We start from the raw sequence: 19046 nt of genomic DNA on the forward strand, positions 1-19046 counted from the left end.
AGTGAGCTATGATTGTAACACTGCACTCCAGCCTGGGCAACAGAGTGAGACCCTGTCTCTGACCAAAAAGCAAACACACAAACAAAATAAAAAACCTAACAATTAATTAGAAATATGATGAGATATTGGATGTCCATTAGTGATAACGAAAGCCATTGCAACCATTATACTGAATGCTCTTGCAGGAGTTCTGAAAGCAAACAAATGTTAAAGAAACAGAAAAATAACACCTTTAAAATGTTTTAGATATGTTGCTTTTATTCAAAAGAATAAAATGCTTGACAAACTCTTTAATCACAAGGTTTGAACCAAACCACCAGTCTTCTACAACAACTCTGTGAGGTAGGTATCTGCATAGCCACAAGGGATCCACACAGTCCTTTCTTCCCTAGTACCTCTCAAACACTGAGAATTGTAGTATTTGAAACCACTGTTCTAGTGGGCAGTTAGAACAGTTGTTTTCCCCATCTTGTTCCCCACAGAGCTGCCCAAGTTATTATCTGCTCCTGGGGTTGGACCATCTGTTTTATGACAGTTATGATATTGTTGTTTAAAAAAAAATCCAAATTGTTACTTTGATTTATATGATCTAACTCTGAATCACAGAAGTATTACTATGATGTTCAAAACACTGATTGACTCTACTTGCTTTAAAAACTCTCAGATCTCTTCTGCATTTATCATCAGAGATCAGTAAAGATGACAATAAGCAGGTCTAAAGTTCTGAGATGTTAGCACATACCCTTTTCACAATTTAATAAGCTTTAAGACCATTTTGTATTTTTTTGTGTTACAAAATTTGGCACAATACACCTCTTTCAGGAAAGTCTTAGTAGTAACTCCAAATATTATAATTATTGTAACCAGAATTGTGACACTTGGAGCAGAACGCATGCACACAAAATAAAATCCTGTCAAAAAATGACATCACCATTCCCCCACACCAAATGTATAATTGGTAGGAAATGCATTTCCAGTCTGGTACATGGCAGTGTGACAAACTCCTACTCACTCGCTTTTCAAGTTGGTGACTGCAGCTGAAATGTTTTTCTGTGATGTATGCCACCCTTTTACCTATTTGATTTGGAAGTGTAGAATTTGGATTCATGCAGTCTTTAGGTGTCATCTCCACAAACCTTTCCTCTTAGGAGTGCCTAAGCTGTCTTACCCTGATGGAGGTATAATGTAGCACAAAAGACGTCCAAAGAACCAGTTTCTTTCTTGCCGTTCCTCTTAACAACTTTCACGTCTATCTAAACATTCTATGCAGGAGTTGTACTAAGAGATTTTGGTTTAATGCCACTTTGATCAGTTATTCGTTGTATGACTTCATTCAAAAACACTTTCATCAATAGCATGGGGATTGTATCTATGAAAGGGAAGTTGGTGTCCTGCGTTCCTCACAAAATTATCCAAAGGATAAAATGAAAAGTATGTGAGAAACCTGCTTTAATTATAATGTGCTATGTTTAAGCATTATTGTCTTTCTCTATGACAAGCAACAGCTCCGTCCTAGGTCCAAATTAGAAAAACACATATTGATATTTCATTCAGAATCTCATTAATTGGTAGCTGATCTGATTAGCTAGAGAGAATGTGGCAGATTTTCTCCTTATCTCCCAGTCTGCATATAGTGAAGCTCACTAATAAATTAATGGATGATATTAATAGCAGTGATCTCAGATGACAATGCTAACACTGACTCCTGGGCATCCCCTCACATCCTGCCGTCATACATTCACCAATGAGCAACGCCAGCTGAAGTGAGTAAGATCTCCCAATACCATGTGGTACTGAGTCTTCTCAGATATGTTCACTTGTTAGCTCAAGACATGAATCTGAGCTGTGTGCTGCCATCCTGAGACAGTATTATAAAAATTTCTGACAACAGAAAACTAACCAAGTTTGTCCAATCTGTTGCTACAGCTAACCAGTAATTTCTTTTGTCAAATGTAAATACTGTTCCCAGTACCTTCCTATGGGCCTGATGCTCAAAGACACGAAGATTCACCTTCCTCAGAAATGCATCAGGCTACTCTGTGTTTGCAGCATCACCCAGGTTCCTAAAACAATCTTCCCTTTACAATTACTTTTATATCTACTACGAAAGGATGAGCTCTTGTTTAAATGTCTAACTGTGAACATCAAGTGTGCTGACTGGAGATAAATGTTTTTCATCTTTTTTTTTTTTTTTTTTTTTTTTTGAGAGGGAGTCTCGCTCTGTCGCCCAGCTGGAGTGCAGTGGCGCGATCTGCCTCCTGGGTTCACGCCATTCTTCTGCCTCAGCCTTCCGAGTAGCTGGGACTACAGGCGCCTGCCACCATGCCCGGCTAATTTTTTGTATTTTTAGTAGAGACGGGGTTTCACCATGTTAGCCAGGATGGTCCTGATCTCCTGACCTCATGATCCACCCACCTCGGCCTCCCAAAGTGCTAGGATTACAGGCATGAGCCACCCCGCCCGGCCATTTTTTCCATCTTAATTCTTCTATTGATTAAAATGTATTCTGTAAACTAGAATATGATGATATCAAAGTACGAAGTTCAAGTTTCTTCTTTCAGTTTCAGCTGATAACAAATAATTAATTATACCAGAATGAAAAAGCAGAACTGCTCCAAATGCACAAAACTTAGCTAGCACTAAAAGAAATACTGAATTTTCCCCAATAGTATATAATATTTTATTCTAACAAAAAAATTTAGATGAGTTTCACAGCTATATATTATCATATAGGTACCTGCTGAGAAGGATAAAGTGGATAAACTGAAATTTAACAATATTTTACTATACATCCAATTAATCTAAGTAATTCTGGGGAAAAGAAAAATATATAAAAGCATCCCTTTTTATATAATTCTATATTTTTTTCCAGACAACATAGAATCAAGATACAACTGTAGATCATTATAATTCTAAACTTAATATTAGAACTTGAAACATGTGAAAATTCCAGTTATATATTCCTAGGCATTTGTCAAATGATAATCAAATGTTTGTCTTACAGTGGTTTTATATTTGTGAGATAATACTCCATTGCTTCATTGCTTTATACCGCCATGGGTCCTTCTGTTTGATATTCTACATTAGCTCAGATATCCTAGTAAACTCAGTTTTGTTTTCTTTTTCATCTGGTTAGCCTTTGGGTTATCACTTCTCGATACATAATAGAGATGTAGATAAGCAATAAAAAGATGACAAAGAAATCATCTAGAAAGCCTAGAATTCCAAACAAGGCTTCAGGTACAAAATCTAGAGGTGATATAAGATAGAAAAAAGCTCCCATTAAACAAAGTATTATCCTGATGCGAAACATCCAGAAAAGGCCCCCGACTGAAAACATTTCCCTGAATGCGTGCCTCAGTAAAGTGGGTAGATCCATAATTCTCTCCATAATCTGGTAGAGGGAAAAACAAGTATTATGATTTAGCATCTAATGTGTCAGATTTCAAAATAATATAATTTCCTAACTATGTGTAAACACTGTTGAGATGAGTTAAGTTGAATTAAGGAGTTACACATTGATTGAACATCATATTTTCTAATTATGTGTTGTATTTAAAAATAGCTCTTTGAATACTAGTTCTTACAGAATAGATCTTATTGCAGATAGTTGAAAGGCAACTAAAGTGTCATCAAGCTTAAAATATGGGATATAGTAATGCAAAACTCAAGTGACATCTGATTTGAGTTAGTAAAATAAACCAAAGAACCTAGTGCGCAGGATTAGATTCTGAGACTTGAGCTTAAGTCTCAGCTTTAAAGTCAGACAGATCTGGGTTTGAATTCAAAATCAATCACTTATTAGCCAGGTGATCTTAGGAACAGTTGCTTAACTTACTAGAGATAATTCAACAACTAACTGTGTATTTATGTGCAAGGATTGTTAAGAACGAAAAGGTTCCCTGGCAAGCGGACTAAAAATTCAAAAGAAAAAAATAACTAAAAGAGATACTGTGTATGAAAGACCTTTATAACTTGCCAGACAATAGAGAAGTGATTATACATTAAAGACATAGGAACTCTGATGGCTTAAATAGTTTAAGAATAGCAGTGAAATGGATTCCTTCTGGTGAATCACTTCCTCTGGTCATTCCTCTGCTGTGTTTAACAATCTGTGTAACAGTCACACACCCAAACTCTAGACAGGCGTTTTATGTAACAAGTGCCAAATAAGTTGAGAGGGAGATGGAGACAACCCAAAGAACTGAGCAAGTGAGGAGAAAATAGTTTTTGAAACCCCCAGACCAAGAGAAAATCATCTTGTGACTCCTTTTGGAACAATGGTCACCAAAGTACAAGAATGGTTGTTTCATAATCACTTCCTATGTTCTGTGGAAGAACTAATATCTAAAGCAAAACAGCCTTACAGCTTTCACAAAGTTTATAGTAAATGACTTTAGATACTCTAACAGCTAGCATGTCTTTGGAATACCTTTCTGTCCTTTTTCAGAGCTATTTTGTTCACTTGTAATAGAGTATCATCACTTATACAAAATCTTTAATAATTAGACAAGAAATATGAAATGGTTTAGTAAGAAATGTTTCTGCATAAACTTACTCCAACTTTGAAGGAGGCAGAATATTAAAGAGCTAAATACCTTTTTTATATTATAATTTCATCACATACCAGGCTTTCTTACTCATTAAATATCTGACACAAAAAATAATAATTGAGTAATAGTATGCTTCACATTTTAAAAATATGAAGGAAAAATTCTAAAGGCCGGATGCGGTGGCTCACACTGGTAATCCCAGCACTTTGAGAGGCCAAGGTGAGCAGATTACTTGAAGCCAAGAGTTTTGAGATCAGCCTGGAAAACAGGGCGAAACCCCGTCTCTACTAAAAATACAAAAATTAGCTGGGCATGGTGGCACACACCTGTAATCCCAGCTAGTCAGGTGGCTGAAATATGAGAATTGTTTGAACCCAGGAGGCAGAGGTTGCAGTGAGCCGAGATCGCGCCATTGCATTCTGGCCTGGGCGACAGAGCGAGACTCTGTCTCAAAAAGAAAAGAAATGAAAAGAAAAATGTTAAATGACTTTTTAAAGTTCAGTGGTAGCTCTTAAATTTGAAACAGGTTGCATTTTTAAAGAACCATCCTATTGATGTCACCGGAGGATATGTAAAAAAAAAAATTACTGGATCAAAATTGCAGAAGAGGCTCCCAAATAATTACGGAGGACAACATGATTGGATTTTTTTTTCTGCTCAATGAAAAATGGGTAAATCTACCCATTATCATCCATAACAGTTGAAATCTATGCCCTGAAATGTACACGACCTCACAGAACAAGGAACAATGGAGCATGAGCACATGTCTGTTTAACACTGAAGCATCTGAATAGCTTAATATATTCAGCTGGGAGCAGCAGTATCAATTCTTATCTTAACAGTAATTCATTTATTCAACACATATTAAGGCATCGAATTTGGCACTGATGTAAATTTGGCAGTGGTAAATAAATAAAAATGGTCCTTACCCTTATGAAGCTTTTAGTTTACTGAGAGAAAGATAACGAACAAGAATTGAGTGTTGTCTATGATAAACGCCATGAAGGAAAGGTTCAGAGGGCAGCCACAGGGCAGGGAAAGCTTCTCCAAGGAGGGTCTACTTAAGATAGTTGTCATCTAAAGACTGGGAAATCACCATGAGAGCAGAAGGACAAGCATTCCATGCAGAGGAAGTGTCAGGTGTGACAGCCTTAAGGTGGAAGGAGTTTGTGTGTGTGCTGAGAGCGTAGAGCAGGGTGGCTGCAGGGTGGTGATTGAGGCAGTTAACAGAAATTTGGAGAGGGAGGAAGGACCAGATCGTGCGGCACCTTGTAAGCCACAGTAAGGAGTTGGAACATTCAAAGACAATGGGCCACAAGTGGTGGCTCATGCCTGTAATCCCACCACTTTGGGAGGCCGAGGTGGGAGGACCACTTGAGCCCAGGAGTTTGAGACCAGCCTGGCCAACATGGCGAAACCCCATCTCTACAAAAAATATAAAAATTAGCCGGGTTGTGGTGGCATGCACCTGTAGTCCCATCTACTTGGGAGGCTGAGGTGGGAGGATGACTTGAGCCCAGGAGGCAAAGGTTGCAGCAAGCCAAGATTGCACCACTGCACTCGAGCCTGTCTCAAAACAAACAAAATAGAAGTTTTCAAACACAAGAGCATCATGGTCTCATTTATGTCTAGAAAACATGTGTCAGGCTGCTGTGACAAGGAAAAAAGTAGAAGTGAGGAGGCCACTGTGGTTGCCGTGAGCAGAGATGACAGGGCTGGACCAGCACAATGCCTACAGTGATTGAAAGAAGTGGACACAGCCTGGGCACAGTGGCTCACACCTGTAATCCCAGCACTTTGGGAGGCTGAAGGGGTGGATTGCTTGAGCCCAGGAGTTCAAGGCCAGCCTGAGCAGCATGGCAAAACCCAGTCTCTACAAAAAATTAGCCAGGTGTGGTGATGCACCCCTGTGGTCCCAGCTACTTAGGAGGCTGAGGCGGCCGGATGGCCTGAGCCTGGAAGGTTGAGGCTGCAGTGAGCCATGATCACACCACTGCACTCCAGCCTGGGAAAGAGTGAGAATCTGTCTCCAACAACAACAACACAGCCAAGACATTTTTGTTCTTTTTGAGACAGGGTCTCACTCGATCACCCAGGCTGGAGTGCAGTGACGTGATCCTGGCTCATTGCAACCTCTGCCTCCCGGGCTCAAGCAGTCCTCCCACCTCAGCCTCCCAAGTAGCTGAGACTACAGGTGCCCACCACCATGCCTGACTAATTTTTGTATTTTTTTGGTAGAGACAAGGTCTTGCTAAGTTGCCCAGGCTGGTCTCAAACTCCTGAGCTCAAGTGATCTGCCTGCCTCAGTCTCCCAAAGTGCTGGGATTACAGGCATGAGCCACTGTGCCCAGCCAGCGAGAATATGTTGATGCAGTAAAAATAATAGGACACCCCAAAAATGGAAAAGATAGGATTACTTATAGACCAGATGAGAGGAATGAAGAAGAGGAGGAAATCAAAACTGAGAAAAGAATAGACTATGTCAAGGAGGGAATCAGCTCAATACTCCACGTGTTAAGTTAGGGATGCCTGTGGAGCACCCACACTGAAATGGAAGCGAAGCAGTTGGATCTACAGAGTCTGGAGCTCAGAGGAGAGGTCTGGGATGTCCATATAAATTTGGATTTAGTACATTCTAGTTTTTGAAGTACTTATTCAGTTTTACATTTCTAAGAATGTGTTAGATTTTGATAACACAAGAATGAGTAAAATGTGCTAGTTTTTGATTTATCATATACTTCTAGGGTAAGGGGAAGAAAGGTTATCTGTAGTGTTCTGCTTTTAAATAGCTAAGATGACATATAAACATATCCCTCCCAACTTTTTTTTTTTTTTTAGACGGAGTCTCACTCTGTTGCCCAGGCTGGAGTGCAGTGGCATGATCTCAGCTCACTGCAACCTCTGCCTCCTGGGTTCAAGTGATTCTCCTGCCTCAGCCTCCCAAGTAGCTGGAACTACAGGCACAAACCACCATACCCAGCTAATTTTTGTATTTTTAGTAGGGACGGGGTTTCATCATGTTGATCAGGCTGGTTTCAAACTCCCGACCTCAAATGATCTGCCCACCTCAGCCTCCCAAAGTGCTGGGATTACAGGTGTGAGCCACTGTGCCCAGCCTAAACCTGGAATTTTTTGGAGTTTCACTCTTGTCGCCCAGGCTGGAGTGCAGTGGCGTGATATTGGTTCAATGCAACCTCTGCCTGCCAGGTACAGGTGATTCTCCAGCCTCAGCCTCCCGAGTAGCTAGGATTACAGGTGCCTGCCACCACACCCAGCTAATTTTTATATTTTTAGTAGAGGCAGGGTTTCACCATGTTGGCCAGGCTGGTCTTGAACTGCTAACAGCTCAGGTGATCCACCCGCCTCGGCCTCCCAAAGTGCTGAGATTATAGGAGTGAGCCACCGCCCCCAGCCAACCTGGAATTTTTTAAGGGAACATTTCAAACGGGGCTAGGGCAAATAGAATAAACCACAACTGTGAAACTTGAAGTTTTCAATTGTAACTTTTCTCAAAAGACAAACCGTGTTTTAGTATCACATAGAAGTAAATAATTTTCTATTTCCCTCTAATTTTTTCTATTGCTTTTCTGCTAGTTTCTCTTTCATAAAAACTTTTATAATGCTGTTTTTTGTTTTTTTTTTTTGAGAAAGAGAATTGTAGTCCTTGGGAAAGCTGTAATGTAGTGATTGGCAGCAATGAAGGTAAAAACTTGACCCAACACATATAATGAGATTTTTTTTAATTTTTCTTTTCTTGTTTTTTTGAGGAAGAGTCTCACTGCCACCCAGGTGGGAGTGCAATAGTGTGATCATGGCTCACTATAGCCTCGACCTCCTAGGCTCAGGTGATCCTCCCATTTCAGCCTCCCAAGAAGCAGGGACTACAGACATGTGCCAACACTCTTGGCCAATTTTTTGGTATTTTTTATAGAGATGGGGTTTCATCATGTTTCCCAGGCTGGTCTCAAACTCCTGGGCTCAAGTGATCCACCTGCCTTGGCCTCCCAGAGTGCTAGGATTACAGGCGTTAGCCACAGTGCCTGGCCAAGATTTCTCATAGTCAAAGAATACTTGCTGGTAAACCTCACTTTACAAAAGAGAAGAAATGTGTCTTCCTCTAACTTTGAATGTGCTTTAGCATTACTTACAGATCTGGGTTGCCCTGAGAATCTCCGGTTATAATCATTAATATCCTGATGCAGTCTCACAATATCCTGAGACTGATCATCTTCACCAAATACCGTTAGGAGTAAGGTTACCTGTATATTACAGAAAAAAAAATTATTTCAACTTTCTGTGTCATTATGTTGTTTTCATTTTGTGTTATTATTCAATAGAATGATAAAGGCTTCTATATTTATATTTCACTCATTTTTAAATAAAGGCAACCTGGGGGAGGGGAGTAAGTAACTGCTTTGCAATAAAATCCAATGCAGCATAGATTTTGAACTCCTATAAAATAGGCACCATATCCACCTACTGGTCTAATATTTTCCTGTCCACACCAGGGATAAATTCAGTAGTTCTGTATTTGGGCTAACAGATATTTGAAGATAAAAGAAGGATGAGGAAACATTCAGGAGGAAAGTGACATAAAATATATGACTGTCACTTTAAGACAGAAAAATTATGGTTTTCTTTTTCAGTATTAAAATAATGATTGGTTATTCTTACTGGTATTTGAAAGATCTTTGAATGCTACCAACCATAATATAAAGATGATGTTATTGCAGGGACCAGATCTCAAACACCAATTCCTATTATAATAAAAAAAGAAATTTTTGATATTGTCATATAACATAATACATTTAACCCTGCTTCCTTCATGGTTGTGGTAACAAGGATACACAAATGTCCTAGGACCATACTGGGGTAATCTGACGGTGACAGTACCTTGAAAAATAAATACTTTAGGACGTAGCACCCCTATAGAAAATGGTCACTAATGATTGTATGATGACATAAAAATGGGAAGGAGTGGTGGCCGATTTAGTTTTAAATCATTTAGTTGTTATTTTATCCTTCCTTAGTTCAGCTGTAAAACCAAGGCTTCCCACTGTTTAGATGCTTTCCAAACAGCTAAAAGAAGGCGTGACTAAGCACAGAAGGTGGTGAGAACAGTAGGTGCAGCCATCACTTCCTTCACAAATTTGTTAATAAAAATGCATTCTTTCAATACACATTAATGGAACACCTATGGCGGGCCAGGCACTCTGCTAAGTGCTAGGTAGGCCAAAAAAGATGAAGTCAAAAGCCTGCTCCAGGGTGACTACAACACCCACAATGAAAGAGGAGGCAGACCTGGCCGACAGCCTTACATGGCCCTGGGGCAGGTGGAAGAATGCTGCCGTGAGACCTAGGATCTCTTCTGCCTGGGGTGGTCAGAAAGCCTGATACTGAGCCGAACCTGGAAATGGTGGTAGGACTGTGGTTGGTGTGCATGCATTCAAGGGGAGAAGTGGTGAATGTGTTCCAGTCAGAGGCAGCAGCCTGTGTATTGCTATTTCCATGACCATTTACTGAAGGGGCCTACTGAAAACAGGAGGTAGAACAAGCATTTGCCATCTGTCTTGCCTCCAGGATGAATTACTCTTAGCTTAGGGAACCAAGACCTATTATATTAAGACAACTTTATCTCGACCTTCTGAGCCTCTAGTCAATTTATGGATGGTACACAGGATACCACCGGCTACTGTACACATGCCCTATGAAAAGCCATGGGCAGAACCAAGAAGAGGGAGGGCCTGGAACTATTTTTTTAATGTAAGACCTACTCCCTGGTTTGGATGTTGCTGACTGAGAGCAAAAGATGCCAAGAGCAAAAGATGCCAAGCAAATAAGCTTCAATTTTTTTTTTTTTTAATTTTTTTTTTTGAGACAGTCTCGCTCTGTCTCCAGGCTGGAATGCAGTGACACCACCTCGGCTTACTGCAACCTCCACCTCCCAGGTTCAAGTGATTTTTCTGCCTCAGCCTCCCAAGTAGCTGGGACTACAGGTGTGCGCCACCATGCCCAGCTAATTTTTGTATTTTTAGTAGAGACTGGGTTTCACCATGTTGGCCAAGATGGTCTCGATCTCTTGACCTTGTGATCGCCCGTCTCAGCCTCCCAAAGTGCTAGGATTACAGGCGTGAGACACTGCGCCCGGACATAAGCTTCAATGTTGACTGCCTTGTGTCACGCATCAAATCAGCCAGAGAGGCATATAGAAACATCAGTTTTCCTCCTGACCATGTGGCCACAGTAAAATATGAAAGAGGCAGAATTTGGGAATGTAGAAGCAAGAATGGTAAGAAAATGACTTGGACCTCCCTCTTTGCACCAAAATAAGAGGGCAGTTGAGGGGAAACAGACAGCTACAATAAAGGCTGAAGGAGAGGGGGGGAGAGAGAGAGAGAGAGAGAGAGAGAGAGAGTGTATGTGTGAGAACATTCCACCCACGGGTAAGTGGAGGAATACTTTTTTTTTTAGGGATGTAATCTCGTTCTATTGCCCAGACTGGAGTGCAGTCCCATGATCATAGCTCATTGCAGCCTCAACCTTCTGAGCTCAAGCAATCCCCCCACCTCAGCCTCCCAAGTAGCTGGGACTACAGGTATACACCACCACACCTGGCTAATTTTATTTTTTAAATTTTTTTGTAGAGATGGAATCTCATTTTGTTGCCCAAGCTGGTATTGAACTCCTGGCTTCAAGTGATCCTCCTGCCTTGGCCTCCCAAAGTTCTGGGAGTACAGGCATGAGCTACTGCGCCCACCCTGTATTTTTATTTTAAATGAAAAATAAATATAAAGGAAATTATGAAAAACAGTGTACAACTGACACAATGTCCTATTTTGTCATACTTAAAAACTGAGAATGTTGGTTTCTCAGAATTGTTCAGTATTTCATTTCTCCAGTTTATCAAAGAAATGGAGAGAATTTGGCATGTCTCATCTGCAGTGACATTTCAGTCTCACGTTCATGCTTACTCACTGCCTCCCTCCTCGGGTGGCTTCAGTGCTAACTGTCATGGTCTAAGCTGTTCTGGACAATGCAATGTGGCCATGTCTCTAAAAGGAATGAAACATTAAAAAAAAAATCATTATATACCATTTAAAGCTATCTGGGTCCTCACTGGAAAAAGAAGATTAAATATAAATTGAAAAGGAAAAAATATTTTTTTTCAAAACGAGTGTATGTAGAGGATATATGTTCAAGCCTGATTAGGTAGTTTGGTTATTCCTTTGCTTGTACTACTACAGACTTTACTGGGATTTTTGGCAAGGATTCATTTACCAGTTGTCTTTCACTACAACTGTAGGATTTCAAATAGGATTCCCTTTTGTAGTGGTATCTCAGTTTTAAAAAAATAATCGTGGGCCGGGTACAGTTAAAAAAAAAAAAAAATCATGGGCTGGGCGTGGTATCTCATGCCTGTAATACCAGCACCTTTGATTACAGGAGGCTGAGGCAGGAGGATTGCTTGTGCTCAGGAGTTTGAGGCCAGCCTGGGCAATGCAGGCAGACCTCATCTTTACTAAAAATAAAAAAATTAGCCAGGCATGGTGGCACATGCCTATAGTCCCAGCTACTCAGGAGGCTAAGGTGGAAGGATTGCTTGGGCCCAGGAGGTCAAGGCTGCAGGAAGCTACGATCATGCCACTGCACTGCAAGACCTTTTTTTAAAAAAAAATAATAATAATAACAATATAGTAACATCAAAGAAGATTTGGATAAATGAAGTTCTGCTAAAAAGAATAATAATTCCAAATGTAGATACAAAAACTATAAAAACGTACAAAATAACATAAATGATAACTTTCTGCATACAAAACATTACCGTTTGTCTACAGATTGGACAACTGATTGCCCCAAGCCATGAACCATATCGCCAGTAAGCAATAATGCAGGCACCTAATAGACAAAACAAAACAAACAAACAACCCATTAATATTGATGTTTTAAAGTCCACATATCCTCAGAAAGATTCAACTATTTGAAATATTTTAACAGTACCACCTTATTTAAAAATACTTTTTACTTCATCCAGCCAACCCTTCAGGCAAATTCAAATCTATTAAGAACTCCTAGCCATTAAAAATTTTTTTATTTAAATTCCAAGTTAAGGCCGGGCACAGTGGCTCACGCCTGTTATCCCAGCACTTTGGGAAGCCAAGCTGGGTGGATCACTTGAGATCAGGAGTTTGAGACCAGGGTGGCCAACATGGTGAAACCCCGTCTCTACTAAAAAATACAAAAATTAGCCGGGTGCGGTAGCACACGCCTGTAATCCCAGCTACTTGGGAGGCTGAGGCAGGAGAATCACTTGAACCCAGGAGGTGGAGGTTGCAATGAGCTGAGATCATGTCACTGCACTCCAGCCTGGGCAACAAAGCAAGACTCTGTCTTAAAAAAAAAAACCTCCAAGTTAAGCTACAGTTGTACACAATCAAAAGCAAGTATATATTAACTGCCTTAATACTATGAAGTTTCATATAAAGCATTATATTTCCTATGAAATATAAATAAAACAATAATTAAACATCATTGTAAATATAACAACCAACAAATCAGAGCATAAATTTTCTGTTCTAAATTTGATATGTTACAAAACACAACTTTGAAAAGAGTTTAGAAAACCAAATTATCAATGTATTAACTAATAGTAATTAGGTATTAATAGTACAAGTGGCCAGGCGCAGTGGCTCACGCCTCTAATCCCAGCACTATGGGTGGCTGAGGTGGGTGGATCACGAGGTCAGGAGTTCGAGACCAGCCTGGCCAACACAGTAAAACCTCGTCTCTACAAAAATACAAAAAAATTAGCCGGGGGTGGTGGTGGGTGCCTGTAAATCCCAGCTACTTGGGAGGCTGAGGCAAGGAGAATCGCTTGAATCTGGGAGGTGGAGGTTGCAGTTAGCTGAGCTTATGCCACTGCACTATAGCCGGGTGACAGTGTGAGGCTCCATCTCAGAAAAAAAAAAAAAATAGTACAAGCAAGGAATCAAAGGACACAAAAAGATTATATGCTCTGCCCTAATGAAGTTTAGAATCCAGTTCAAGAATTGAATGAACTCTTGCACTAGATGGATTGGATTTTTCTGCTTGAAGGTATTCATGAGCAGCAAGCCAGCCGAAGATGGGCAACACAGCCTAAAGGAAGAGTCTGGCGATCTCAAGAAGGCACAGGTGTGCCAACTGTATAAGCACCAAACTTCAGGCCAATAACAGGTGAAGGAATAGTTTTGAATACTGTCTGGGATTTAATGGGCCAATCCACTTTCTTTTTTGTAGGACACTTGCATCTTCAACTATCCAGGTCCCACTGTGAATCTGAACTAAGTGCTAAGGGCTGAACTAGGTGTCCCTTCTCTCTCCAGGAACCTCTGTGTATTCCTGCTCTTGCCTGAGCAACCTGGCTTAGCCCTCATGTGTTCCTTATTCCTCCAGATCAAATAAGTGTTCAGAATTCAGAACAAGCAATGGCAATCCAGTTGAGGAGACCAAGTTGACATACTCAAATCAACGTAGAAGGCAAATCTTCAACTGTGTAATATTAACTTGAAATACAAAAAAGGGCCAGGCACAGTGGCTCACGCCTGTAATCCCAGCACTTTGGGAGGCCGAGGCAGGCGGGTCACCTGAGGTTGGGAGTTCAAGACCAGTCTGACCAACATGGAGAAACCCTGTCTCTACTAAAAATACAAAATTAGCCAGGCTTGGTGGTGCATGCCTGTAATCCCAGCTACTTGGGAGGTTGATGCAGGAGAATCGCTTGAACCTGGGAGATGGAGGTTGCAGTGAGCCGAGATTGCACCATTGCACTCCAGCCTGGGCAACAAGAGTGAAACTCCATCTCAAAAAAAAAAAAAAAAAAGGCCGGGCGGTGGCTCCCACCCGTAATCCCAGCACTTTAGGAGGCCGAGGCGGGTGGATCACGAGGTCAGGAGATCAAGACCATCCTAGCTAACATGGTGAAACCCCGTTTCTCCTAAAAAATGCACAAAATTAGCCAGGTGCGGTGGCAGGCGCCTGTAGTCCCAGCTACTCAGGAGGCTGAGGCAGGAGAATGGTGTGAACCCGGGAGGCGGAGCTTGCAGTGAGCCGAGATCGCGCCACTGCACTCCAGCCTGGGTGACAGAGCAAGACTCTATCTCAAAAAAAAAGAAAAAGAAATACAAAAAAGGAGTGCAGAGAAGTATGCATTAGAAACTAACTTGTAGAGAAGAAAGGATTTGAACTGAACTTCATAGGACAGATGAGATTTAGATAGGCAGAAAACAGGAGGGAGGACACTTCAGGTTTTAAGAACAGCAAGAGCAAATGTCGGAAAGGAGTGTCATGTGGATTAGGTTCAAGAGGAGAAACATATCTGCCTTCTCTGATGCCCATTTAATTTTCCCTGCCCAATCTTTCATAACTTCCCTGGTGATTAGCATTTCCAATAGAAAATTAAAAGATAAAAACTGAAATAAGCGTTTTATACTTTGTTAGCTACTTAAGTGAAAACCTTAAAGAAGAGACTGGAATGAGTGGATGAAGCAATGATGAGATTGGATTACTGAAAGAGCACAAGGTACAGAAAACGCTGCCATTACATGGTATGGGTTCCAAATATGCCATCTCCAACTGCACAAATAACACTGTATCTAATAATTCTATACTATGAAGTTAGACAAAAGGGCCAACACAATTTATAGGATGATTATATGCTACATTTTAAATTAGTCCCTATATGAGAATTTCCTACATTTTGGGAGCCATAATACCCTATCTTGAACACAACTGTTTAAACAGAAAGAAACAATAAAAAACTAGGTCTAGTGATTGGACAAATCGAAGTGGTGTCGAGTGTTTACTATTGTATGAACCACTAATCATGCAGAACTGAGCACAGGGATTGAAGATAAACCTAGGTTTAAAAATTTGACTCTGTCTAGGCTGGGTTCAGTGGCTCACATCTGTAATCCCAGCACTTTGGGAGGCTGAGGTGGGCGGATCACGATGTCAGGAGTTTGAGACCAGTCTGGCCAACATGGTGAAACCCCGTCTCTACAAAAATACAAAAATTAGCTGGGCATGGTGGCAGGCGCCTATAATCCCAGCTGCTTGGGAGGCTGAGGCAGGAGGATCGTTTGAACCTGGGAGGCAGAGATTGCAGTGAGCAGAGATTGCACCATTGCACTCCAGCCTGGGCGACAAAGCGAGACTCCATTTCAAAAAAAAAAAAGTTGGCTCTGTCACTTAACAGCTGGGCTACTCTTTGTAAAATGTATTATTATTATTTTTTGAGACAGGATCTTGCTCTGCTGCCCATGCTGGAGTGCAATAGCATGATCACAGTTCATTGCAGCCTCAAGCTCCTCGGCTCAAGCGATTCTCCTACCTCAGCCTCCCCAGTAGCTGGGATTGCACATGTGACCTATTGCACCTGACTAATTTCTTATTTTTTGTGGAGACAGGGTCTCCCTATGTTGCCCAGGCTGGCCTCCAACTCCTGGGCTCAAGCAATCCTCCTGCCTTAGCCTCCCAAAGTGCTGAGATTACAGGCGTGAGCCACAGCGCCTGGCCTCTTCGTAAAATTTCTTCACATCTCTAAAGCCTGTTTCCTCATAGGTGGGGTTAGATGAAGTACATTAATGTCCAATACATAGGCATGTAATAACTGATACTTTGCCTCTCAATCTTCTATGGCATAAGAAGCCATAGAAGATATTCCTGAATCTGCAGATTCAGGAAAAATGAGGAGTTGTGGAGAGCACTCCTTCCTGATACTAAGTAAGTGTGAAATTATTCCCTTCTTACCCCAAGGTATGCTCTAGGATTCTCATTCTCCCTCATTAAACCTCAAGAGGTTGAGAGAGAGACAGAGACAGAGACAAAGACAAACAGACTGAGATTAAGACCTTTAAGACTTTTGGTACAAACTCAGAGTCAAAAGAGGCAGGAGGGCTAAGGCAGGGTCTTGGGCAGATTCTTGAGAGAAGAACCTTCCTGCCCTGGGAAGGATGAATAATAAATGAAACTCCCAAAAAGTGATGAACAAAGAGGGACTCAGTGAATCCCTCATGCTATGGATCTACTTGAACTACTGTCTAAAGAAACACATTTCTGTTTATGGGGAAGCTGAATAGTTTCTTTAACCTCTGAACCCATAGCTGCTACATGGACACACTAAATAGAAAATAAATAAGTATATCATTTAGATGCTACGTATACTTGGTTGACAAGTTGCAGGATATCAGAGGTAATCTACCCTACTCACAAAATACAAAATATGACAAAGAGAAAATTAGGAATCCAGCCTTTGTACACATAGAGGTCTTGGTCTACACAGTCACTTTTCCCAAGTACAGTGCTGTTTGCTTACCACAAAAAAGATGTCCACAGTTGGTCTCCACCGGGAAGGAGGCTTGGTGCAGGCAGATGGGACAGTACATGTCAGTGTAGAACTGCTGTCGAGCGGCAGCAGGTGCATCCTAATAAGAACACAGGTGCACACATTGGAACACAACACATGTAGCCCTCAACAGTATCTCATGTTAAATTATATTCGAGAACAGAGTCAGCAGTGTGTAACCCTCATCAAACTGTAAATGTGCAATAGTTTAAGGTTATAATTTTAAGAATGTTATGAGGCTATATTGTTTTTATTTAAGCTGCATGGTCTCCACTTTCCTTCCTAAACACAATTTAAAGACAAAAACTTACATTAACTCAAGAGTTCATCTTTTACTCTACTGGAATAAGTAAATTATTCTGAGTAACACAAGGCTGAGCTAGTGCATAAGCTAACAATAATAAATGTTGAGGTCGGGTGCGGTGACTCATGCCTGTAATCCCAGCACTTTGGGAGGCCGAGGCAAGTGGATCACTTGAGCCCAGGAGTTCCAGATGAGTCTGGGCAACATGGCAAAACCCCATCTCTACAAAAAATAGAAAAATTAGCCAGGAGTGCTGGTGGCGTGCGCCTATAGTCCCAGCTACTTGGGAGACTGAGGTGGGAGGTCACCTGAGCCTGGGAGGTTGAAGCTGCAGTGAGACGTGACTGCACCACTGCACTCCAGCCTAGGTGACAGAGCGAGACCCTGTCTCAAAAAGAAAAAAATATCAAATGTCAAACTGTTTTCTAAGTCTTCACTTTTTTCATTTTCAACGTCTTTTTCATTTTAAAAGTGTTGCACATATGCAAGAAACATCTAGATATCAAAGACCTCACTAGGATGGATTATGAGGGCAAGGGATTTATCTGTAGGACTCATTGTACCTCAGGACCTAGAAAAGTGTCTACATGGCCGGGCATGGTGGCTCACACCTGTAACCCCAGCACTTTGGGTGGCTGAGGTGGGTGGATCACTTGAGGTCAGGAGTTTGAGACCAGCCTGGTCAACATGGTGAAACCCTGTCTCTACTACAAAATACAAAAATTAGCTGGGCATGGTGGCGTGCACCCGTAGTCTCAGCTACTTGGGAGGGTGAGGTGGGAGAATCACTTGAACTCAAGAGGTGGAGTCTGCAATGAGCCGAGATCGCACCACTATACTCCTGCCTGGGCAACAGAGACCCTGTCTCAAAAAAAGAAAAGTGCCTACATAACATATATTTTATGTTATTGTATTGTAAAAATATTTATCAAAACTTGTTTTAATGGAACCTAGCCCAGATAAAGTTGCTAGCATGAAAAATATCTAATTACAGAAAAAAGTATTAAGTTTACTAAATAGGAACTGTTCTTAAGTGAATCAGATTTTTGCCACTTAATAAACAAATTTAATAAATTTAAATAATAATAAATGTAACTAAAATTTCATACTTCCAAAACAGTCCTAAATCACCAGAATATTCTGTGATCCAAGGCCACACCTTGATGTTATGGTCACTTATGTCAGTTCTTTTTTTTTTTTTTTTTTGAGGCGGAGTCTCGCTCTGTCGCCCAGGCTGGAGTGCAGTGGCGTGATCTCCGCTCACTGCAAGCTCCGCCTCCTGGGTTCACGCCATTCTCCTGCCTCAGCCTCCCGAGTAGCTGGGACTACAGGCGCCCACCACCGTGCCCGGCTAATTTTTTGTATTTTTATTAGAGACAGGGTTTCACCGTGCTAGCCAGGATGGTCTCGATCTCCTGACCTCGTGATCCATCCGCCTCGGCCTCCCAAAGTGCTGGGATTACAGGCGTGAGCCACTGCGCCTGGCCTTTATGTCAGTTCTAATGCTACAAAAAGCGTACAGCACTTTATGTTCCCTTCTCTACCTTTTTTTTTTCTTAGAGACAGAGTCTCGCTCTGTCACCCAGGCTGGAGTGCAGTGGCACAATCTCCGCTCACTGAAACCTCTGCCTCCTGGGTTCAAATGATTCTCCTGCTTCAGCCTCTGGAGTAGCTGGGATTACAAGTGCCCGGCTAAATTTGTATTTTTAGTAGAGACGGGGTTTCGCCATGTTGCCCAGGGTGGTCTTGAACTCCTGACCTCAGGCGATCTGCCTGCCTCAGCCTCCCAAAGTGCTGGGATTACAGG

The 19046-nt window shown here is 41.4% G+C and overlaps 1 protein-coding gene across 2 annotated transcripts in view; it reads right to left on the reverse strand.

The window, feature by feature from the left end:
- Positions 1–247: 247 nt before the first annotated feature.
- Positions 248–19046, reverse strand: part of RNF170 (ring finger protein 170) — a 47667-nt gene continuing 28868 nt past the window's right edge. For both annotated transcript variants that reach the window (XM_058433739.1, XM_032144073.2), the window contains exons 4-7: positions 16906–17014; positions 12376–12449; positions 8702–8812; positions 248–3394 (exon numbers count right to left, since the gene is read on the reverse strand). In XM_058433739.1, the coding sequence (XP_058289722.1) occupies positions 3125–3394; positions 8702–8812; positions 12376–12449; positions 16906–17014 (564 nt within the window). In that variant the 3' untranslated portion in view covers positions 248–3124. The remainder of the gene's footprint in view (positions 3395–8701; positions 8813–12375; positions 12450–16905; positions 17015–19046) is intronic.

Source organism: Hylobates moloch, unplaced genomic scaffold, assembly GCF_009828535.3.
Source record: "Hylobates moloch isolate HMO894 unplaced genomic scaffold, HMol_V3 SCAFFOLD_22, whole genome shotgun sequence".
In the NCBI taxonomy this organism is placed as follows: domain Eukaryota; kingdom Metazoa; phylum Chordata; class Mammalia; order Primates; family Hylobatidae; genus Hylobates; species Hylobates moloch.